At 49.2% G+C, this 23,397-nt stretch overlaps 8 protein-coding genes across 8 annotated transcripts; 5 read left to right on the forward strand and 3 right to left on the reverse strand.

Annotated features, from left to right (window-relative positions):
- Positions 1-1,668: 1,668 nt before the first annotated feature.
- On the forward strand, positions 1,669-3,753 carry CTRU02_200525 (gamma-glutamyltranspeptidase; the record flags this gene model as incomplete). The annotated part of the gene is made up of 3 exons (XM_036718532.1): positions 1,669-1,867; positions 2,008-2,357; positions 2,431-3,753. The coding sequence occupies 3 exons, from the start codon at positions 1,669-1,671 to the stop codon at positions 3,751-3,753; spliced, it is 1,872 nt and encodes a 623-aa protein (XP_036589532.1).
- A 341-nt stretch (positions 3,754-4,094) lies between these two features.
- CTRU02_200526 (monothiol glutaredoxin-5) lies at positions 4,095-4,700 on the reverse strand (the record flags this gene model as incomplete). Its single annotated transcript, XM_036718533.1, has 3 exons — positions 4,095-4,261; positions 4,323-4,599; positions 4,674-4,700. The coding sequence occupies 3 exons, from the start codon at positions 4,698-4,700 to the stop codon at positions 4,095-4,097; spliced, it is 471 nt and encodes a 156-aa protein (XP_036589533.1).
- Positions 4,701-5,980: 1,280 nt separating this feature from the next.
- Positions 5,981-6,700, forward strand: CTRU02_200527 (haloalkanoic acid; the record flags this gene model as incomplete). The annotated part of the gene is made up of 1 exon (XM_036718534.1): positions 5,981-6,700. One exon carries the CDS (start codon positions 5,981-5,983, stop codon positions 6,698-6,700), a length of 720 nt encoding a protein of 239 aa, XP_036589534.1.
- Positions 6,701-8,422: 1,722 nt separating this feature from the next.
- CTRU02_200528 (deoxyribonuclease tatd) lies at positions 8,423-9,501 on the forward strand (the record flags this gene model as incomplete). Its single annotated transcript, XM_036718535.1, has 2 exons — positions 8,423-8,494; positions 8,566-9,501. 2 exons carry the CDS (start codon positions 8,423-8,425, stop codon positions 9,499-9,501), a joined length of 1,008 nt encoding a protein of 335 aa, XP_036589535.1.
- Positions 9,502-13,023: 3,522 nt separating this feature from the next.
- On the forward strand, positions 13,024-14,398 carry CTRU02_200529 (CFEM domain-containing protein; the record flags this gene model as incomplete). Its single annotated transcript, XM_036718537.1, has 3 exons — positions 13,024-13,330; positions 13,748-13,808; positions 13,918-14,398. The coding sequence occupies 3 exons, from the start codon at positions 13,024-13,026 to the stop codon at positions 14,396-14,398; spliced, it is 849 nt and encodes a 282-aa protein (XP_036589537.1).
- A 1,427-nt stretch (positions 14,399-15,825) lies between these two features.
- Positions 15,826-16,403, forward strand: CTRU02_200530 (uncharacterized protein; the record flags this gene model as incomplete). Its single annotated transcript, XM_070203706.1, has 3 exons — positions 15,826-16,052; positions 16,085-16,304; positions 16,353-16,403. 3 exons carry the CDS (start codon positions 15,826-15,828, stop codon positions 16,401-16,403), a joined length of 498 nt encoding a protein of 165 aa, XP_070062288.1.
- Positions 16,404-19,962: 3,559 nt separating this feature from the next.
- On the reverse strand, positions 19,963-20,781 carry CTRU02_200531 (uncharacterized protein; the record flags this gene model as incomplete). The annotated part of the gene is made up of 1 exon (XM_036718539.2): positions 19,963-20,781. The coding sequence occupies one exon, from the start codon at positions 20,779-20,781 to the stop codon at positions 19,963-19,965; it is 819 nt and encodes a 272-aa protein (XP_036589539.2).
- A 129-nt stretch (positions 20,782-20,910) lies between these two features.
- On the reverse strand, positions 20,911-21,255 carry CTRU02_200532 (reverse transcriptase domain protein; the record flags this gene model as incomplete). Its single annotated transcript, XM_070203707.1, has 1 exon — positions 20,911-21,255. One exon carries the CDS (start codon positions 21,253-21,255, stop codon positions 20,911-20,913), a length of 345 nt encoding a protein of 114 aa, XP_070062289.1.
- Positions 21,256-23,397: the final 2,142 nt, after the last annotated feature.

Raw genomic sequence — 23,397 nt, forward strand, 5'->3', positions numbered from 1 at the left:
CTCCCTTGATACGGATAAATGTACCGATGAACTAAAATGCAAATGCGGTGATGACTGGGCAACTTTGTGGAAAGCTTCACTTGGGATCCCATCTTGGACAGGGCAGATGATGCAGTTTACATTAGTGAACAAACGCATGACATCCCAAAATCGAATGGGAACAGCGCAAAACCCAAAAGCCGAAACGATCCATCAATCTCATCCAAACTCACTTTCACCCCCTCAGAATACGGACATCACCTGTTTCTCCCAAAAGCCCCAAATTGAGTTAGAATTTGATCAAATGCACTCGGCAGCACCAGCATCACCCTGTAAGGGTTTCCCGTCCTCGCCGAAAAGGCTTAGGGTTGATCTTCTAGAACTACTACTAGAGTTGCAAAGTTACCACGTCCGTTGGCGTTGGCATGAACCCGGAAGCAGACCGTGCTCGGATTGACCGTCTTCTTCGGATCAAACCCACGTTTTGGGGCGTGGTTTGGAGAATAGACTCGAGCGATCCGTCCCAAACGGGAGCAGCCGCCACTACTAATAGGTACGTACGGAGTATATTATTTGCTTACAAACAGAGTGTTTAAAGGTTCGCTCAAGCGGAAAGAAACGAAAAGGTCGACATTCGGTGTGATGGGACGATGATACTTTTCAACCTTCTTTCTGACATTTTATATTTTTTTTTCCTACTTATTGTAAATAATTCCAGTTTACTGAACCCCCGCATCGCTTGGCACCTTTCAGTCGTCCCAGTGAAACAAATCCCGAGTTTCGGACGCCCTCCTGGGCTCCGTTTGCCGGCGGCCGCCGCCCGACGCTGATGGCCAGTGGGACCGGGGGCGGGGGTTTACAGTGGGGCGACAGTGCTGAAGACCGTTATGGGAGGGTGTTCTTTGGGGGGTTTGTTTGTTTGAAAACAGGTGCCAAAAGAACGGATGAAATGGACAGAAAAAAAAAGAAAAAAAAAAAAGACACTTGTTATCTGTTATACTTAACACGGCCCTGTCTCTTTTTCTTTTCAAAAGAGGAGAGCGTCAACTGTCAAAACGTATTTGACATACAACGTACGGATCTCGGGCTGAAGGCTCCTCTCTTCCACCCCCTTCTGGACCTAGACTGCTCAGTGACCATCACTCCATCAGCATCCATCTCGGCATCAACCCCGAAGCTCCATGCGGAGAACAAACTCCACTAGCGTAGCCGTCTACAGTGGTGCTTTTCCTATCGACCTACCATACTGGGCAACTCCCATCAGATCTGGGCATTACGTACAGAACTTGTCTACGGAAATTTAAGGCAAAATTACACACTAGTGGCTATTGCGAGCCCATGAGCTAGTTTCCGCGTGGCCGACGGCATCACCCTGGAAGCCCCCTTGACCATCAATTACGCCTTGGCTCGGCTACGGTTATCAATCATACCGGCCCAAACCTCCGAGTTCGCAGAGATTCCAATCGCCTCCCGGTGACACGTCTACAATACTCTTTGGATATAGCCAATTGCTATTTATCACTACTAAAACCGACGGCCTTGAAAAACGGGGATTTTTTATTATTTATCCCATTGTGTTTTTTCCCTTCGTATCATCCAACATCAACCATCTACTTTTACCCCTCCCCCGCGCTCTCATCTCCGGCCATCATCGATTGCGACAACCCCGCACCGCACCGGCGATTCATCATGCCCCTCACCACCAACTCCCTCTTCACGCCTCAGGCCCAGGAGTTCACCAAGTTTCCCAGCAGGCGAAGCGTCGTTCACAGCACCAAGGGAATCGTCTCATGTACCCAACCACTTGCGGCCAAATGTGGTATTGAGATTCTGCAAGCTGGCGGCAACGCCGCAGTAAGTCTTTTGTCCCTTGTCGCAATGTTAATTAATCATGGTTATCACTGACACGTCATGAGTAGGATGCCGCCGTCGCAGTTGGTGAGTGCAACAAGCCAAAACGAGGCTCAATCATTATTAGCTATTGTGTGAGATACCATGAGACAAGCTAACGCGAATCCCCCATCTCAGCTGCCGGTCTGAACATGACTGAGCCGTGCTCCACCGGCATTGGTGGTGACATGTTCATCCTCTTCTACGACGCAAAGACCGGCAAGGTCTCTGCCATGAACGGTTCCGGCCGCTCGGCCAAGAACGCCACTCTCGAGACCATCCGCAAGGACCTCGGCGTCGCAGACGGCCAGCAGGGCAAGATCCCCATGAAGAGCGTCCACGCCGTCACCGTCCCCGGCGCCGCCGCCGGCTGGGTTGACACTATTGAGCGCTTCGGCAGTGGCAACATCTCTGTTGAGCGGGCTCTAGCTCCCGCTATTGAGCTGGGTGAGAAGGGCTTCCCCGTCTCCGAGTTGACGAGTTACTACGTATGTTTTACATCTCTCTTTACACCTATCCGAGAGTCTCCTAGTCAGTACTTGGAGCTAACATAAAACCCAGTGGAACCAAGCCGAGTCTCAAATCAGGAGCGCCTCGCCCAACTTCGCAGAGATGCTCAAGAAGGACCCCAAGGCCAAGGACGGCGTCAGGGCACCCAACCCCGGCGAGATCATGAAGAACCCCACCCTCGCCCAGACCTTCCGCACCCTGGCCAAGGAGGGCAAGAAGGGCTTCTACACGGGCCGCATCGCAGAGGAGCTCGTCAAGGTCGTCAAGGACCTCGGCGGCCACCTCGAGCTCGACGACCTGGCCAACCACCTCGACCTGGGCAGCGAGCCCGTCGACCCCATCTCGCTCAAGTTCAAGCCCGTCCTCAAGAACCAGGAGCAGACGAACGGCAACAGCGGCAACAGCGACTCTTCCTCCGCAGCCGGCGTCGAGCTCTGGGAACATCCGCCCAACGGCCAGGGCATCGTCGCCCTCATGGCCCTCGGCATCATCCAGGAGCTGCAGGCTTCCGGCGCCGTCCCCGCCTGGTCCGCCGAGGATCACAACACGGCCCCCTACCTTCACGCCATCATCGAGGCCCTCCGCCTCGGATTCACCGACGCGAGCTGGTACGTCACAGACCCCAACGTCGTCAACGTGCCCTCGGCCGGCCTCATCTCGCGCGAGTACCTCGCCGAGCGCGCCAAGCTCTACAACCCGGACAAGGCCACCGACAAGCTGCACCCGGGCGAGCCGCCCAAGTTCGTCTCGCCGGCGCTGAGCAGCAGCGACACCGTCTACTTCACCGTCTCCGACCAGCACGGGAACGCCGCCTCCTTCATCAACAGCAACTACGGCGGCTTCGGCACCTGCATCATCCCCAGCGGCTGCGGCTTCACCCTCCAGAACCGCGGCGCCAACTTCAGCCTCGACGCGGACCACCCCAACAGGCTGGCGCCCCGCAAGCGGCCCTACCACACCATCATCCCCGGCATGGTGACGAACCAGTCCGACGGGTCGCTGCACAGCGCCTTCGGCGTCATGGGCGGCTTCATGCAGCCCCAGGGCCACGTCCAGGTCCTCCTCGGCCAGATCGTCGCCGGCCTGACGCCCCAGCAGACCCTCGACGCGCCGCGCGTCTGCATCGTCGCGGGCCTGCCGGGCAGGGACGCCGACTTTGACTGGACGGTCAGCGTCGAGGAGGGCATGCCCGAGGAGACCGTCGAGGGTCTCCGCAAGCTGGGACACAAGGTCGAGGTCGTCACCGGCGCCGAGAGGGGACTCTTCGGCCGCGGCCAGATCATCAGGTACCACGTCGACCCCGTCGAGGGCACCGGCGTGTGGTCGGCGGGCAGCGACATGCGCGGCGACGGCGCGGCGTACCCGGCGTTGTAGCCCTTATGTGCTTTTCTGAATCTGTGTCTGTGTTTGTAAACGAGCGGAAGGGTCTAGCGAGCCAGTAGTATAGTATATAAGAAGAGTGGCACGAAGCGAGGGAGAAGAGACAAAAAAAAAAAAGACGTGAGCGAGGATTGGAGATTTCTTTTTTTTTTCATCCGGATATCGTAGACGAAACAAATACCACTCTATTTTCCCGGGACCTGTTCCGTATAGTGGCTGCCTTCCCTTTGTATGATACAATTGTACATGATTGATTGTGTAAAATAAAATAAAAATAAAAACGCTTTTCTAGAGCGCCAACGATTTCATTCATCTGTCCCGGTTTCTTTTTTTTTTTACTCCTTCTTCTCGCTCTCGGCTTCGACGAGAACCTTCTTCTCCTCGAGAAGCTTGGCGAGCTCACCGTTCTGGTGCATGGAGACGAGAATGTCGCAGCCGCCGATGAACTCCTTCTCGACGTAGAGCTGGGGGATGGTGGGCCAGTCGGAGAACTCCTTGATTCCTGTTGAAGATGCAGTTAGCCATCTTTCTCATTGTGGCAATTCGTTCTTATGCGGTCATACCCTGACGCAGCTCGGGGTCAGCCAGCACGTTGAAGGCGGCAAACTTGTTGGGGTCGACGCCCTGCAGGCCGAGGATCTGGATGGAGGCGCGGGAGAAACCGCACTGGGGCGTCTCGGGGGTGCCCTTCATGAAGAGCACGACGGGGGCGGCGCTGACGGCGTTCTCGATCGCTTGCCTCGTCTCGTCGGAGAGCAGACGGTGCTGGGTGAGGAAGGCGTTGGGAGCTCGGAAGGCCAGCGGCCGGGCGGCCGGGCGGGCGGCTTGCCGCACGAAACTCTGCAATACGTCCGAGTCAGCGATAGGTCTCTTGGAGTGTGGCCTGATTTGAGTATAGGGACGACATGACTTACTGAGCGGATGAATGACCTCGCGAACATTGTGGGTTGTGGTGCGGTGTGGTGTTGTTGAGGGGTTGATTCAGCGGGAGGCGATTGATGAGAAATGCGAATTTGTTTGTCGGATGGCAGAATGGGTGATGTAATAAGGTGTGCTCTCGGTGAAGAAGCTCGGGCCATGGTTCACCTGTTCACCGAGGTGGCGTTCCCACATTGGTGCCGTACGCACCAATCAGTTCATGGTGAAAGTCATCCATCAGAATGTGTGGACTTTGAACGTGTATTTCCAATTTAGCGTGCATTAGCTATGTTTCCACTATTAGACCTATCGTGTCCGACTGTTTGATTTGGTATATTTGAATTGAAGAAAGAATGCAAGCGATGGTACTCGCAATGTACAACGCCTCGCCGAATTGTACCATGTTTTTAGTGTAACATGACTTCAGTAGTTGTATTTTTTGTTATGGATTTAGATATTCAAAAGTCTCACGAGGTACAAGCCGTACTGTAACAACATTTTTTCATTTTGCTGTACTGAAACTCCAATAAGTACAATTCTAATAAGCCGCTTTGATGATGACTTACACGTTTACGACATTGCTGCTGCGACAGGAACAACATCAAATCTGATTGGTGCGAAAGTCCAGCGATATCGGCTTTGATAATTTTGGGACCTCTCAACAAGATGGTTCATCGTACTGAAAGTACCATGTGAAGGAAAACATTAATTCATTATCGTGTACGTTTCGATGATGATTTCTGCCCTGTTTTAGATTCGAGACCATATTAGTGAATCATGACACTCGCTTACTTCCAGCTCTGAATCATTTCTCTAAGCTCAAACTGTGATAGTCTCTCTAAGTTAAGATCTCTTTTAACAAACAACGACGGCAACTTTTTATCTTTTTTTTTTTCTATTTCTTTCTATTTATTCTCTTTGTTCGTAGTTCAGAGGCCTGCCGGCCTCCGGCTGTATCCGGGCCGGGCCGGTGCAAGCCGCACTTGATGTTCGTCTTATCAGGCCGGAAACGGCCACCCGGTCGGAGCGGGTAATTGTGCGCCCTTGAATTGACATTCCTTAGAGTCTATCCATGACCAGTTGAGCCTCACATGTAGAAACCAATAGACTTTGACGAAAGGCCAACAATAATCAAAGTAGCGTAATCGGCTTATGTCGAGCATTTAAGAACACACATCGTCCGTCTAAGTTGTTGCATCAGTATTCGATCAGAATCCAGCTTCCCAACCCCGCATCTCGCCAAGAACACCAAACAACAATCAACTCACCATATCTCTTCAAATCAAACCGAAAACCAAACAAAATGACGAGCCTGAAAGACTTCCGCGTTCTCACTTTTGATGTCTACGGCACCCTGATTGACTGGGAAGGTGGCGTACTCGCAGCTCTTCAGCCCCTTTTGGACGAAAATAAGAGGACAGACTTCACACGCAAACACCTTTTGGACGTATATCACAAATACGAGGCCAAACAGCAATCAAAGACACCAGACTTGCCCTATCACCAACTCGTTGCCACAATTCATCCCCAAATTGCCGAGGACCTTGGTCTTGCCGCTCCTACAGCTGAGGCCTCAAAGGCCTTTGGCGATTCAGTCGGCCGTTGGCCCGCTTTCCCAGACACCGTGGACGCTTTACGCCGGCTGTCCAAGTTCTACAAACTCGTCGTTCTCTCCAACGTTGATCGCGAGTCTTTTTCCCGGAGCAACGCGGGGCCTCTCGAAGGCGTTCCCTTCGATTTGATAATTACCGCTCAGGACGTGGGCTCGTACAAACCTGACCAACGCAACTTCAGCTACATGCTCCAAAAAGTCAAGGAAACTTTTGGGGTCGAGAAGGACCAGGTGCTCCAGACCGCCCAGAGCCAGTTCCATGATCATCACCCGGCAAAGGAGGCCGGTATCAAGTCATCCTGGATTGTGCGACCTGGTGCTACAATGGGAAATCGGGATGTAGAGATTTACGACTGGAAGTTTGACACTTTGGGTGAGATGGCGGATGCTCTAGAGAAGGAGTTGGCGTGAATGAGAGGATCTGAGATCAACTCTGGCCTGGTATATACAGATTTAGAACGGAGACAATGAAACGGACAAGGATTCAAACTCTTGTACGCAACTCGGAAGTGACTTGCTTCTTTGTTCGCTGACCTGGAGAAGTCAAATTGCAAGTGAGATATTTGACTGCCACTATAGCGTTCAGGTGCCTGCATTATCCCACTCGTGCCCCCTGTAGCAGCTGCCGCATTAGCAGGCAACGTTACGACAGTAACCCTGGCGGCCGAAAGCAACACATTTTACTCCTCCCTCGCCAATCGTCTCGGTACCCTTCAATGGCAGCCTTTCACCAAGATTCAATCCTAGGGGAACCAAATCCTATCGGAACTTCTTGCTAAACTCTCATCAGAACCATTTGGGGCCGTCGACTCCGGTCTTTAGCCACTGCGATTGGCTTCGAAAAACCTTCGAACCTCATTAGCCGACCTCCGCTCTGAAGGTGGTAATCACCTCATACCACACGCTCTATCCCTACTAGGTACTGTCAAATCATGGCCAAACGGAACCCCGTTTGGACTGTCTCGCTTCTTAATCAAACAAAGGTTATGTCGACCAACTCTGAAGAGCACTTCCAGGCACACTCCACTCTGTGGAGCTCAATTTTCTATAATTTACTCTCTATAGCGGCGGCAAAACCCCTTGTCAAGATGAAAAGTGTGCGCAATTTCAAGGACGCATTCGAGCCGAGATTCGAGCGACCATTTGTTACTCGAGAAGAGCTAATGAGGATAGGCACTTAGAAGGACTAGGACTCAAGTGAAGATGAGTCATGAGTCTATACCCAGAACTTGCAATTATTCCTTCAAATCACAAGAGCAAGTTTAATTACAATTCCTACAAATTTGGTGATTACAGACATAGTTGTTGAATTGGAGTCCAGTACCTGAGAAGCCTAGTTTTCTGCCAGTTGACGTCACGCGCCATGCTTGAAACGGCCGTCACTAAGCGTTGGAATGGTGACGCAGGAGCTTCGTTTCCTTATCCCGGTTCAAGTCTCATGTATTGGTAGGCGTGGCCGGAGTAAGTAGTACAGTAACCAGCAATTAACTAATCTTGAATACCTGGTGGCAATGAAACCATTTTTGTGTATTTTGCGAAGTTTGCGGAAACAACCCAAATCGTCCACAGGGGCGAAATAACAGAAGGTGAGGTAAAATGTGCACCAGCAAATTTTTTTGGTCGTATCTCGTGCTAACGAATCATTACCAACACTTGAGAATCTTTTATTAGTCAGTGGTTATTAACAGGCTTTGATGAGCTCCATGTCTCAATTGGAACGTTGCGCAAGTACGTTAAATCTAACGGTCGAGGTTAGAATCAGATTGCAATAGCCGGCTAGATTACACCCGGCACCTATTGCTTGATCACAATATCATACTTGATTCAAAACGAAGTAGACTCAAGTCGTTCTCGACTATAGTCTACGTTTGCCTCCCGTACAACCGTTCCTGGTGCCGGTCCGGCCGAGACCGGGACTGCCAAGGCTAACTCCACTAGCATCGAAGCGGGGAGAACGTGGGGAAAAAGGGAGTTGAGCTCAACTGAGTCAAAATGTCTCAATTACAATCCTCAACCCAGTGATATTGTGTCGCCTCAATAGCTGGGCAGCCTATCACATGAGAGCATACCCAACAGATTCTTTTTCAAATTCAAATCAGTATTGGACCATAACGCCCATCCAAGCAGACAATCATGGCAGACTTGCTCATTGGTTTCCCTGCACAAGCCCCTGCCAAACCATCAACGAAGATGCGCTTCGCAGATGTAAGCTTCATCTTGTTACCATACAACTTATACGTGCCCCTTCCTCCACATTATCCTAACCCCTGCAACAGGTGGCAGTGACAGCAACTGCAAAAGACTTCTCAGGCTTCTACAGAGGCAAGCAATACCATCAACCAGACTTCGATGCCGTCCTCGACCGCGCCTTGGCCGCTGGCGTTGAGAAGGTGATGCTGACGGGTATGTCTCTCAGCGACGTCGATACAAACCTCTCCATTGCAAAATCACGGCCGGAGGGTTCATGTTTTGTCACCATTGGCATCCACCCTTACCATGCCGCCGAGCCAGACGCAGAACCCGAAGGCGGCGAAGACGCCCATTTTGCCAAACTTGCACAAAGTGTTCGTGATGCGTTGACCCCCACTCCTAATGGGAACACTGTATTAGCTGCGTACGGTGAGCTGGGCCTTGACTACGACCGACTGAACCACGCCTCCAAAGAAGCGCAGGTCCGTACCTTCAAGCGCCAACTGGACCTTTTTGTCGCAGAAGAGTTTGACCTCCCGCTCTTCCTGCACTGCCGCGCCGCTTTCGACGATTTCGTAGAAATCATCAAGCCATACTTGCCCCAACTTCCCCGACGCGGTCTCGTCCACTCTTTCGTGGGCAGCGCAGCACAGATGAAGGAGCTGGTGAACCTAGGCTTTGATGTGAGCGTCAACGGTTTCAGCTTCCAGGATAAGGAGAGCCTAGAAATGGCTCGAGAAATCCCCCTGGAGCGGTTGCAGATTGAGACGGACGCGCCGTGGGGCGAAATCCCTGCGGGCTCAGAGGTCGCGAAAAAGTATCTTACCAATGCGCCGTCCCTGCCGCCGAGCAAGAAGAAGGACAAGTTTGAGATGGGTCTGATGGTCAAGGGACGAAATGAAAGCTGTACGATGGCTCGGGTTGCGTTTGTGGTAGCGGGGCTGAAGGGGATCACTGTCGAGGAGGTGGCGGAGGCTGCTTGGAAGAACAGTGTTGAGATGTTTGGGTTGGGAGAGAAATGACAGACTTTAAAAGGGGGGCGTGTAGATCATAGTTGAGCAAATGCAGCGATATTTCGAAGTGCTTGTACAAGCCTCTAAGTCTAGGACCGCAAGGAAGAAACATCACGTTAGCTAGTAGTGATGTAATTATAGGCTTTTATCATATGCTTGAGAATAACTATCCCCAAGATGCGACGAGACGTGCAGGCGGCACAGCCTTTGTGTGCCAAAAGATATGGGGACAATTGAGTTCAAAATGTAATGAGTTTGGGCGATTATCAGAAATAGTTCCTAAGAAACACATGATTGTATGGACCACGATTGAATTCGACTCTAGTCTTTCATCATTGTTACACGCCTATAATCCTTACTATACTCAACTTGCACTGATTCCAAGTTTGTAGAGAAACGGTACTATCATTTCAGTTGAACGGGCTTGGGCTTGTGGCTTGTTTTGTTTGACTCCAGACTGAAGTTGATCTCCACGCCCACCGACACGGTCCATTTCAAAGGCAACTTGTTGGTGGGTTTCTGTATCGTTTACGTTATCTTCGACACTATTCCCATTCAGTTTCTTTGTTTATGCCACAGTATTATCTAGGAACCTACTGTTAAGCATTCGGCGAGCTGGAAATCTGTGATAGGTCTACTGCCCATCCAATCGGTGCTACGTAGTATAACATAACCATGGGAAGAAATATCTGTTATTTCAGGCCAGAACTTGACCTTAAAGCTATAGCTCAGACTATCTCCGAGTTTTCTCACCCTTTTCCTTGCTTTTCTAGGTGAAATTGTTTCTGGACATGTACCCGACAAGAGACGTCCAGGTACAGCTAGATTGTTTTCCTATTGCTACTAGACTACTTTCGGAAGAATCTAAGATACGACTCAGTAGATACCCCTAGATAGCCGGCCGGCTATTAACCCTCATGCCACATACCCTCGGGAGATCAGCAGCAAGGGTTCATGACCCTTGCCTCTTTGGCCTCAATGTAAATAAAACCCATACATAAGGTATGTATCACATATCGCTTACTTACCGAGAGACCCGGGATAGACTTGCAACGCAGTGCAGGCATCAGAGAACGACAAAATGAACTCAAAGTTGCGGTGGGAAAGAGGTCTAGAAGACAGATTTTCGTACGCTCTTGTCAATATGGACTAATGCGTACCATGATCCAAACTATCTGTCGCTTCTTTTATGTTCAAACCCAACCACAGTTAACAATCCAATTGATCTGCGGAGATCATATTCTTTTCAATGTCTCTCTAGCTCAAAATAATTTGAAAACTTTATTATTAGTAGGTTTGTTGTTGTGGCGAAGGGCGTGTGGAACATAGGTTGAAGATGGTTGACTTCCTAAACAGGGGTTTGAGGCGAAGGGCGGAGATTTATATCCTTACTTCGCTTACGGAACCATGCTCTCCACGATAGTTGTTCTAATTTCATCCTAGTTCTTGCACTCCTGCAAATAGCCCAAGCCACCCGGCGCAGCACGCCCAGTATTCTCAAAGGACGAACTCGAGAGGCCACGAACAACCATCTCCTTTGCTGCCCTCAGCCATCACTCGGAACTTCAGCCCGATGTTTGCAATGTGCATATTTCCACTTATTCTCGCTGAGTCAGTCGAACCCTACGGATCCGGTAAGACAACCGCCGCATCGATCCCCTTGTCATCCCACAACTCTAGGGATACCAAGATGCACGCTGGCCTTGCTCTGTAATTATGTCTCTTGCAGCATTCACCTTCTGGTGTGCCACTGACCGCTTTCTCAGTCGTGCGACCGAACGCCCTCAAATATCGCGCTCGGTAGCGAGCGGTAGTCGGCATTCCCCAGTATAACGTGGGTTCGCTACGAACACAGAGACTAGAAGATTTTTTAGTTCGTCGCAGAAGTGTTCCTCCAAGGTTTAATCTCATAACATCCCTGCATCAATCGCCTCCTTTTACCTCTAGCGTAGACTTCAAGGGGGGTTAGTTCTATTGTGCAGAAGTATAAACACGATATTTCACAGTTTAGGGTGTCACCCGGTGAAATTCAAACTATCCTGAGAACGGTACCAATTCGTCGAAGGTAGTCGTAGCTAACGAAAAGTCGCGCGGAGGATATCAACTCCTATTTTTGAGAAATTTTCTGTTTGATTTGTTAGTGCTCAAATTAGGCTTCGAATCTACCTCGTAGTCATGTAGACTTCTAAGTGCACAATCGGAAGGTTAGCATTTGTGTTCACAGAGCCTAACACGCATGCTTCGATGTTCTAATACGTGCATCCAATCCCAGACGTGGAAACACTGTAGCTCAGAGTGAAATCCCCTTATAAGTTGGGTTAGCAGCATTCGAGACGAACGGCTGGAATTCTTTATCCTCGTGGGCTTGATGGTCAGATTGGCGACAGCCAGCTCCTTCATATACAACGTGATTATTTTACGCCTGATATCAACCTAAGACCCGTGTTTCTGAGACTACAAATCAGTCTTTCCTGTCGAGCATGCGTCTACCCTTGCCCAACTTTCTACTGTCTTTGTGCCTCCTTCAGCAGTGGCTCCTCCTTACACAGGGCTTTGAAGTCCCCGACTCGGCCAACCTCTCGTCTTGGGCCCTGCCATCATGCTTTGTAAGCTTGGTATTCCCGGTCTTTTTTCCTACCTTGAGTGGGTAGTGCTGTTGTGCCTGAATCTGGTTCGCTGACCATCGACCATCATGCCAGGCACCTTGCCTGCGCCAATGGTGCGGCCGGCCCTCGGATGGCCCTGGAATAATCAACGACACCTCGTGTATTTGCACAAAGGCCGTTTTCGACGCCTTTGACGCAGAGGAAGAGCCATGTATCACTGGAGTTTCAAATTGCAATTGGAAAGAATACTGGAGTATGTCACGACCTCTCCCTTTACGCATTAATGTCGAGTCTTGCGCCTTGTTCGCTTCAAAAAAAATAAAAAAATAATAGAGACTGACAATGACCTTCTATAAACATTCAGCTGGTAACCGTGTGGTACGTACCTCTCACCTCGAACTTATGCTGGAATGCTCGTTCCAGTGTTAACTCAGAGAGCACTTGAAAACCGAAATTAACATATCATAATCTAGTACTCTGACAAATGTGGCTTTCCAAAGATACCTGGCAAGTTTGATGGCCATTTCAGTTATGTTCCACATATATCTAGTGCCCTTGCTGTCGAAAGTATCTGTCTTGGTCTTCGTCTCGCCTGTAAGGTCTACCGTTTCGTATCGTGGGGTCCAGAAGACGCCCTCATCATAGCAGCCTATGTATGACCCTGGCTCTAACGAACTCAATAATGTACTGAGCTAACTCTCAAGCTTTTTCTTTAGCTCCTCTTTGTTCCTGTTTTACCAATTACCGCTATAAGTCTGTCCCCTCAGCAAACAGAACAAGTCCTCCGGATAAATCTTTATAACTGTACTTTACAAATCCCGACTCTGGATGCGGAACTAACAATGCTACTGGCGTTTAATTAGAGGCTCGAGTCAATCAGCTCCCAAATTACTGGAATCTCAACTTCGAGTACGCCGCTCTTTTTATGAAGGTCAACATCGCCTACAATATACTTTGCGCCGTTTCACTCGGTCTGGTCAAGCTATCCATTAGTTTCTTTTTCTTAAAGATATTTAATACGTGTAGTAGTAGATATAAACGAGTGTTATGGGCAACCATTGTTTTTATAGCTTGCTTTACCAGTTCTTTTGTTTTCGCGCAGCTTTTTATATGTATACCACCCTCGTGCTTATGGGAAAACTCAGGGGAACCTTGGCAGGGATGTAAGTGTCATGACTTTTGGGAGGGTGAAGGAGTATATCCGGCCATCAATGCGGCGTTGGACGTCTGGTGTAAGTATTCCACTCAGTACTTGCTTGTTACCCTCTGTTGCTGATTTCTCCCAAACATCTTCTACACGCTACCCTTGTAGCACTATGAAGAAAATAACTAACTTCTTTATCCTAGTGATAATTCTACCTATAAGGCAAGTTTTGAAGAGCCACTGGCATTGGAAGCAGAAGTGCTATGCGGCCGCAATGCTTAGCCTTGGCTTAATGTATGTCTCTTGCTCAGTAACTCCCCGAAGATTAGAAGACATCTTGACTAACACTTAATAGAACGCTTACTACAGCGATAATGCGAGTAGTAAGCGTGCGCGCTCGACTTGGCATAAGAGGTATGCAACCCACTTCTCAGTGTTGGCCTTCCTACGACAATCAAGAAATAGTACACTGTTTGAATTCAATTACATATCTAACTCTCAAAAGGGCCCGATCCTTTGGATTTGCAGCTCTGGTATGCCCTAGAGTCTATCACGGCTTTCACAGTGTGAGTCAATATCCCCTTGCATTGCGACCGCTTCCTACTCTTTACCGGAGCCCTCTGATAGCAACTTTTTCAGCTTTTGGAATCCTACTGGTACTAAATTTGAATACAGGGCATGCGTACCCTTCATCCGCCTGATGATGGTTCGTAAGATCATTCCCTTCGTGAAAGCAAGCTTTGCCTCCTTGTGTCTACCAGTCGAACAACGAAACACCTCGCAACGAACCATCATAAGGCCTCCCCCCACGAGGGATAGAAACCTAGACGAGACATCGTCGTTCTCAGAGACAAATATGCCGCAAATCACCGACGCCGGCGGGCTAATTTTTCCAAGAGAGGGTTCACAACTTGGCGTACCGCTTCAAAATGAAGGATCGCCTTCTGACAAGGTTAATTCATCCAACGTCACAGAATTGAACACCAAAGGTCAAGACAACAGGACTCTCACAGTATCAGTTCCGAATCCTACAGCATTGAGACGTTATGGCTTCGTCAGCAGGGCGGTAACTGTCACTACGAACCCCATTGCCGAGGGTGAAGAGAATAGCGGTTGGGAAAAGCAGCCACAGCAGGACGACAGATGGTCGATGTAGTAATAAACATGGAATAGAGAAGTCACATGAAATAACCTTCAAATTAAAAACAAATCATGCTGCTTCATTACAAGCCTCGCGCTACGAACATCTCTCGCTACCTACACTGCTCTACATGTTACTTCTGAGAACTCCCACCATCGTTGGAGACAAGTGATGAAAGCCGTAGTTGGCAAGAACCACCCGTTAATACCGGGAAGAGTTTCATGTTTACTTGGTTTTAATTCCTGTATTGATTGAAATTATCTGTCCATCACTAGTGTCTGCTATTGTCTCTAGCAGCCCTTACTTGGCTCCTTTACTTTGTACAAATTTCGTTCAGACTCTAAAATCCTGCTCGGAATAACGTTAAGGCGTGGACGGCCATTTTCCCGGATGTGTCGTTACATTTCTATCCCTAATTGATATTTCAAGAGAGAGCGTTGCATACTTTTGTATGGAGTCATCACGAATTACACCGAATACTTTTGTATTGACTATGAGTAAGAGAAATAGGTACATCGCATAACCTCCGCAAAACAAGGTCAGAATCAAAACCATACCATCAAGTTTTCCATTCTGTTCGACAATAACCACGCCCCAGTTAGCAAGTTCTGTATCAAAACTAAACCAAACACGCCTGACAACTAAAAGCAGTGGAATAATGGCGTATGACAGGTTCTAATAATGTATCGATTTTCAGGCATGAATCTCGTCGAGCTATCGTTAAAAGGAATCCCCATACATACGATATTAGCTTAGTAAGGAGTAGAGCTTTCGACAAATGCCTAGTTGTTACGGTCAGCTATCCGACAGTAGGGTCTGCTAACAGAAGTTGGGGATTGACGCTAGTAAACAGTATTGTCGTGTCGTAAGTCTGGTTCGTAGGTCGTAGGCTGTGTCGTAGATCGGTAGTCAGAGGCTAAGGTGATCAATCTTAGGCTCAACAAGTATTCGCAGTGAAGGTAAGCTGAAAGTATCCTGAGGATGAATACAAAGTTGATTGCTGAAGAGCTATGGAAGTCTGACTATGAGTCGAGCTCAGGTCATACTATATACAAGTCCGAACAGTACCCTTTGTTTGTTTTACCGTTCCTGATCCTGACGGGGTCCGTTCCTCGTTCATACGGATCCCGTATGTGCCAAGGACGGACTCCGTATTCTTGGCGTACGGATCTAATCTCTTATCTTATCGTTACGTGACTTGCACCATAGTTCTTCCGTTCCCGAGTGAGTCCCTGTTGTTCCCGTGATCCTGCAGTACAAATGTCCTGTTCTAGCCGCCCGACGCCCAAGTGGGTCGTTCAGCTGTTATCCTTGTTTACGGGTCGTAACATCAGGTCCTCTCTCCAAAGGTCTTGTCCTCAAGACCCAACATAAGTAGGTCGTTAGTCCCAGGTTGGGGATCCGTCAATCGTGCTTCCTGATTTACCTATGATGCTGACACTATGTCAGGTCGCGTTTCTGAAAATCCTGCGATTTCCACTCTTCGTCGTTATCGTCGTTCCCTTAACATTGCGGAGAACGGGTTTGAGGTCATGCCTTGTCGTCGCTGTCGGTCTAAGGGATTGCGCTGTAAAATGCTGCCCGGTTCCTTGGTTTGTGGAGAGTGTGTCGCGGTGGGCGGCACTCGTCGTTCGTGCAACGCTTCCGATGATGCGATCTGTCAACGTTCGTGTGGTTTTGGGTCCGTTTGTTTTTTGCTCGTGCTAATTCGTATATAGTGGAACGTCTGATGGTTGAATCTCGGCGTTTGGACGATGAGGAGGAAGAAACCGAGGAATTGTTTCGAAAAAGGATGGAGGCGCTGCAAAAGGCGCAGGCCGAAGTGAATGAGACACTTGCGAAGTTGGATCGTGTTCGCAAGGCTAAGCGAATAGTGTTCAAAAAAGGTCGCAAGGAGACCTCGGTGGTGGCTGAAGAGGGGGTAGCGGAGCCTTCTCTTGCCGAGTCTTCCTTGGTTCTTGAGGCACAGTCGGTGGGTGCTTTTGGTGCGGTAGACCTGGATGCCGTCTTCGGTGATTAGAATCCGGGTACTCCAAACTTCTTATCGGGGGAGTCTTAGTTGGGTTCGGGTGTTCCTAGGCGAATAAATGGTTTTCCTTGTCGCGGTCTGTCTGCCTCTGCTAGTGGTCTGACATGTCTGTATGGGTGTTTGATGCGTTGGTAACCAGTGTTGTCTGTCGGGGTTGGTGTCGCTGGCGCTGCTGGCGTCGTTTCTCGTTCTTGGTGTTGTTGCCAGTAGGTCGCGAGTTCGTCCTTCGCATTGGTGATGTTCTTGGCTGGTTCCCATGTGTTGTCTTCGTGACCATATCCTTTCCACTTGATGAGGTATTGGTATCCTTCTGGTTCTTCAAGGTGGTCGATGATTCGTTCGACTTCGTACTCTGGTTCGTTGTCTTCCATAATGATGAGGTCGTTTGTCTGTGATCCTTGTGGTGCTGGTTCGAGTAGCGAAATGTGGAATGTTGGAAAACACTTCATCGTGTCGGGTAGGTCGAGTTCGTAATTGACTGGTGAAACTTTTCGGAGGATTTTGAAAGGTCCGAGTTTCTTGAAATCTAACTTGTCGTTTGGTCGTTTCGTTTTGATGTTTCGCCGTATGAGATAGGCGCTATCTCCCTCCTTCAAGGTTAGTCCCTCAATCCTTCGTTTGTTGCTGAATCGTGTCATTCGTTGTCGTACAAATTCGAGTTCTTTTCGTGCGTTGTCTTGGATTTCCTTGATTTGGTTGGCTGTGGCGACGGCCTTGATTGCTGCAGACGTGCCTGATCGTGGTTCTCCGTATGCGGTTGGCTCGAATCCGTAGTTGAGGTAGAAAGGGGATTCCTTGGTGCTTTCTCCTACTGCGCTGTTGTAGGCGAATTAGGCCATTGGTAGTAGTACTACCTAATTGTCTTGGTTGTAGTTGACGTAGGCGCGGAGGTAGGTTTCGAGGATCTGATTGATTCGTTCTGTTTATCCGTCGGTCTGCGGGTAAAATGCAGTAGACATTTTCTGGTCGATGCCGAGTTGTGCGGTGAGTGACTTCCAAAATTTGGAGGTGAAGATCTTGTCTCTGTCTGACACAATTTCCTTGGGTACGCCATGGTTGGCGATGATGTACTTGAGAATCGTATAGGCGAATTCTTCGGCGTTGCTTGCTTCCTTGTACGGGATGAAGTAGGCGTACTTCGTGAGTCTGTCGACGATGACGAGAACGCTGTCAAAGTAGACTCCCGTAAGGGGTTCTCGAGACTTCGGTAGTTTGACAATAAAGTCGAGTAATATAGAGTGCCAGGCGGTTTGCGGCACAGGCAAAGGTTGTAACAATCCATAAGGTTAGTATCGGGCTGGTTTGCTTTTAAGGCAAACCTCGCAATCCTTAATTGCTATTGCGACACGTTCTCTAGTGACCTTTTCTCCATATTGTTGTCGTAGTTGTTTCCAGGTTTTTGTGATTCCTTGGTGACCGTGTGCTGGCCGAGCGTGGAACTCCATGATTGCTTCATCGTCCAGTCCGCTAGTCGAGCTAGCACTAGATCGTCTGGCCATCATCAAGAGTTTTGTAGCGGGCACGAGGTCTCCATTCTCGTTGTGTTTGAGAATCACCTAGGTCTCGTTTGGTACCGGGACATTGTAGTCCGGTCGTCGGCTGAGGGCGTCGGCCCTGCCGTTCTCTGATCCTTTCCGATAGATGATTCGGAAATTGAATTCTGAGAGGAATTCTGACCATCTGATTTGTCGTTTGTTGAGTTCCTTCGAAGTAGTGAAGTGGGCTAGGTTCTTGTGGTCCGTATACACAAGTACTTGGTGGATGGTTCCTGAGAGTTGGGGTCGCCATTCCTTGAATGCTTCGATGATTGCCATGAGTTCTTTGTCGTGGATCTAGTAGTTGAGTTCTGATCCGCGGAGCTTGCGTGAGAAGAAGCCACAGGGGTGCAGGCGTCCTTCTGAGTCTCGTTGAGATAATTGTGCTCCTAGCGCGAAATCTGAGGCGTCTGTTTCCACTTCGAATTGTTCTAGTAGGTTGGGAATCATTAGGACTGGTTCGCTAGTAATGCGGTCCTTGATTGTTTGAAAGGCGGTTTCCTGTTTTTCTTTCCACTCGAATGGTTGGTCTTTCTTGCTAAGGTCCGTAAGGGGTGCGTTGATTTTTCCGTAGAGTCCGATAAACTTTTAGTAAAAATTGACGAATCCGAGGAATCCTTAGACTTCCTTAAGGTTCGTCGGTGTCGGCCATTCTTTAACGGCTTAAACTTTCTTTTTAGACATACTGATATGTCCAGGAGTAATAGTGAATCCGAGGTATTCTACTTCTTGGGTGTGAAATATGCTTTTCTCGGGTTCAACCAGGAGTTTGGCGTCTTGGAGGGCTTGAAGTACGAGGTGTACGTGCTCCTTGTGTTGTTCCATCGTTGGTGAGAAGATGAGGATGTCGTCAAGGTAGACGACTACGAAGATGTCCACGTATTTCCTGAGAACTTGGTTGATCATGTTCTGGAAAGTGGCTGGGGCATTGGTGAGACCGAAAGGCATGACGAGGTACTCGAAATGTCCTCTGCGTGTTCTGAAGGCGGTCTTCCATTCTTCTCCTTGCTTCATTCTGATAAGGTTGTAGGCACCCTTGAGGTCTAGTGCCGTGAAGTAGTTGGCTCCGTGGAGGAGTCGTTGTAGTTCTTCGATTAATAGTAGCGGGTACCGATTTTTAATCGTCATTTCGTTGAGCATTCGGTAGTCGACACAAAGTCGTAGTTTTCCGTTCTTTTTTGGTACGAACAGGATTGGGCTTCCTGCTGGTGATGTTAATTCTCTGATATAGCCTTTCTCGAGGTTTTCGTCGAGGTATTTGTCGAGGGCTTCCATTTCTGTTAGGTTGAGTCCGTAAATTTTGTTGAACTTGGGTTCCTTCCCCTCCTTAATAGGGATTTCGTGATCGAAATTCGTGTGTTCGGGCAGTCCGGTTTCTAGTTCGGCTGCGAAGAGTTTTTCGTAGATTCTGTATTCTTCTAGGATAGACAGAAGTAGATCGTCTTTTTGTTCGAGATCCGTTTGCTTCAATGGTCGTGATGCGGCTTCTTTCGCCTTAAGGTAGCAGATGTATCGTTTTGCTGTTCTTTGGTGGGTGGATCTGTTTGAGGCCTGGGTTCTGCAGGGCTGCTCAGGGACTAGATCGTCGTTGTCCCAATGGAGTTGGCCTGTTCTCCAATCTATCCGTGGGTTGTTCTTTTCCAGCCATGGTATTCCTAACACAATGTCGTATACACCGAGTTCGGCAATGTCGAATTGGAGTTGTTCGTTTCGATCCAGGTAACTCATCTCGAGGGGCGCAGTCTCGTTTTTGATGGTTCCTCCTTCGTACTGGACTTGTTCTCCTTCTATGTTGCTGAGCTGGTACGTGTGTTCCTTCTTCTGCCATGGTAGTCGTAGTCGGTTCACCGCTTGGGGTGACACAAAATTCATTTCGGCTCCGCTGTCGATGAGCGCGATGGTTGTCGTGTCGTTGATAGTAACTGCGAGTTGCAGGTATACTTTCTAGTCTAGGGATGCTAGACAGATAGACCTTGTCGTTATTGCCTGTCTCGGTCCTTCATCGGTAGGCGAGTCTAGTTTTTTGACTGCTCTAGTTGTCTTGGGTAGGTGATGTGCTTCCCTTCTCGTCGTGCCTTCGTAAGGCGATTTTCCTGGAATCGGAGCCTCGGGGGGCTCGATCCTTCTTGTAGGAGTCTGTAGGCTTTTGCCTTTTGGGTTGCGTGGATGAGGCATTCGTCCGTTCGACATTCTTCCCACTTCATGTTTTTGTCGTGGGTGCACCTCATGGGGTATTGTCGGCTGGGGGTGAACGTGGCGATGTTGCCGTCGAACTTCCTGAGTTCCCACCCTGTGAGAGTATGGGCGGTGTAGACGTTTCGTAGGGGGGTGTTGTCGTATTTCCTGGGTTGGAAGTGGTGTTCGTATTTTTCTCCTATGTGCGTCTCGCAGTGGTCGAAGAAGCACTGGGCCCAAAAGAGGTAGCGATGGCTTAGGTCCGTGATTCTGAGGTAGGGGTGATCTTCGATCCTGAGTTGCGGGGTGTAGTGCGTCCTGGGTCCCATGTTTAGCACGCCATAAAGTTCGATAAATTGCTCATCATCGTGCTGATTTACTTGCTTGTGTGCAATGCGTTCGGGGGTGTTGTCCTTCTCGGGTTCCTCTTCAGAGCTGGTGTCGTCCACACTGGGGGTGAGCCTATAGGCGATCTCCGTCTGAGCACGTTGGCGGGCAACGTCACGAGGTTCGTCCGAGTCGTAGGGTAAATCTTCTCCTTCTCCGAACGTCCAGTTGCTGGTAAGACTGAGGATTTGTTGTTCAGTCAGGGGGTCGTGCTGATATTCAGGTTCCTTATCCGAATCTTCTTCGTTCTCGAATTCCCTGATTCGATTCATTTCGCGTTGAACTTATGCTTCGGAGTCTCTGATCCTTTGTCGGGTTTCTTTATCGTAACCCATAGGATTGTCGTAGGTGGCTTGCCTTGAGGTGATGCGTAGGGCTGACAAGCCTGCGGGTTCAAGTTGTTATACTCGTAGCCTCCCGTCAAGTTGTTCGGTGGTTTTTCTGATCATCTTGCTGTTGGCCCGGGAGGCCATTGCAAGGGTTTTGCTGGTGGGCCAGTGTCCTGTCATTTCTTTGTCGCTGAGGTGTACAGGGCATTTGTCGTCGTAGCATCCTGTCCACGATAGGGATGCGTGGGGTGTCTTAGTTGCCATACTAGCTTGCTTGGTTCGCTCGGGTACTGGCTTCCAGTTGGGCTTCTTGGGTTGTCCGCAGTCTCTAGCGATGTGTCCTATTTTTTCGCAATTATAGCACTTAGGGTTCCAAGGTTTCTTATCGTTGCTCTTGGTAGCGGCACTGAGGTCCATAGGTCCGCTGTGTTGTCCATAGGAAGTGCTTTGTCGGGTGTTGTTCCAGTTGTTGCGGGGTCTGTTGTCGTTCCGCTGGTTGTTAAACTTATGCTAAGGCTGCCATTAGTACTTGCGTCCTAAGTTCGGGTTTTGTCTTTTCTCTCCTCGTTCCTTTCGTCGTTCGTAGAGGCGGTTGTCGATCTTGATAGCATGTTCGACGTAGGCGAGGAAACTAGGGGGTGTCTCTAACTTGGCCATTTCGTCCTTAACGTCATCTTTGAGTCCTTGGTAGAAGGCGAAGACCTTGCTTTCGTCGGTCATGTAGAGTCTTGCAGCTAATCGTCTGAACTCGGCGGCGTAGAGCGTGGCTGACTTGGTTTGTCGCAGGTGTGATAGGTCTCGCTCGGCCTGCCTTCGCTCATCGGGGTCGAGGAAGAGGGATTCCAGGGCTTTAACATAGCCTGCGAAGCTGAAGAAGATGCTCTTCACCTCTTCGCTATATTTTTCGACCGGGTTGTCGAGCCATTCTTGTTGCAGGGGCTCGAACCAGGCGAGGGCTCTTCCTCGTAGGAAAGTGGCCGCGTGCACCACGCGTTCGGTGTCGTTCTGGAAAGTGTTGATGTGGAAGGCTTGGTAGGTCCGTACCTGAACCAAGTGTCCTTTAAGTTGTCCTGGGGTCCCGTCGAAGGTAGAGGGGGTGTTGAGCTTGAGGCGTTCGCGTCCTTCGACCGGGGCGGAAATCACGTTGGCGGCAGCTCGAAGGGTGTTGACTTCCTTCTCAAGTTCCTAAGTCTTGCGCGCTTGCTCCTGAAGTTCCTTGAGAGCAGTGGCGTTTTGGTTGAACATGTCGCGCATCTCCTTGAAGTCCTTGGTGGTTTTGTCGAGCTGTCGCTTGAGTTCTTCGGTGTCGTCCTCGCTGTCTGAGTCGTCCTTCATTTTCTGGTCCTCGACTTCCTGGGCCAGGCTCTGAGGAGCTTTTCCTCCAGAGGTGGATGAGGATCCGGGGGTAGGAGACTTGACAGAGGCGCGGGAAGACATTCTGTACTGTTTAGTAGGTATCAATAGTCAACTTACTGAACAGGAGCAATCAAAGTGTTACGGTCAGCTATCCGACAGTAGGGTCTGCTAACAGAAGTTAGGGATTGACGCTAGTAAACAGTATTGTCGTGTCGTAAGTCTGGTTCGTAGGTCGTAGGCTGTGTCGTAGATCGGTAGTCAGAGGCTAAGGTGATCAATCTTAGGCTCAACAAGTATTCGCAGTGAAGGTAAGCTGAAAGTATCCTGAGGATGAATACAAAGTTGATTGCTGAAGAGCTATGGAAGTCTGACTATGAGTCGAGCTCAGGTCATACTATATACAAGTCCGAACAGTACCCTTTGTTTGTTTTACCGTTCCTGATCCTGACGGGGTCCGTTCCTCGTTCATACGGATCCCGTATGTGCCAAGGACGGACTCCGTATTCTTGGCGTACGGATCTAATCTCTTATCTTATCGTTACGTGACTTGCACCATAGTTCTTCCGTTCCCGAGTGAGTCCCTGTTGTTCCCGTGATCCTGCAGTACAAATGTCCTGTTCTAGCCGCCCGACGCCCAAGTGGGTCGTTCAGCTGTTATCCTTGTTTACGGGTCGTAACACTAGTTAGTAGAGCTGCAAAGTTTACCATACCTGCAGCGACACTTTTGTGTCTAGCTAGCTCACTACGTCTCAATCTTTGTAACTTAGAAAGAGAATACAATCTCTTGGCGTACGAAGAGGCTCTGTGGGTAGCATTCGATTGGTCAGGTTATTTCATTGTATTGTCAGAACATTGACTGTCCTGTTTGCTATTTGTTAAAACCTTAGGTAAAAAAGAGGCTGCTTGGCCCTACGGTATAAATCATTACTTAGATAGAGTATTTGGACAACACAGTTGTAAAGGAGCCATAATTTGTTAATAGATCACTCACATCTGTGATGTATTAGCTGGGTCATTGTGCGCATAGAAGCTAAAGAGAAGAGCAGGAAAGCAGAGACGGGAAACAGAATCACTCCCTCTACTAGAGTGTCGTCTCACCAAACTGGCTGTCAGAAAAAGCTAGATACAACGCCTATTGCCCCAAAGGGATAATTCTGGCGATTGGAGCCAAGATAGTGACGTCAAATCAGATTATACACTGGA

This window comes from Colletotrichum truncatum, assembly GCF_014235925.2.
Source record: "Colletotrichum truncatum strain CMES1059 chromosome Unknown Contig_0001, whole genome shotgun sequence".
Classification (NCBI taxonomy): Eukaryota; Fungi; Ascomycota; class Sordariomycetes; order Glomerellales; family Glomerellaceae; genus Colletotrichum; species Colletotrichum truncatum.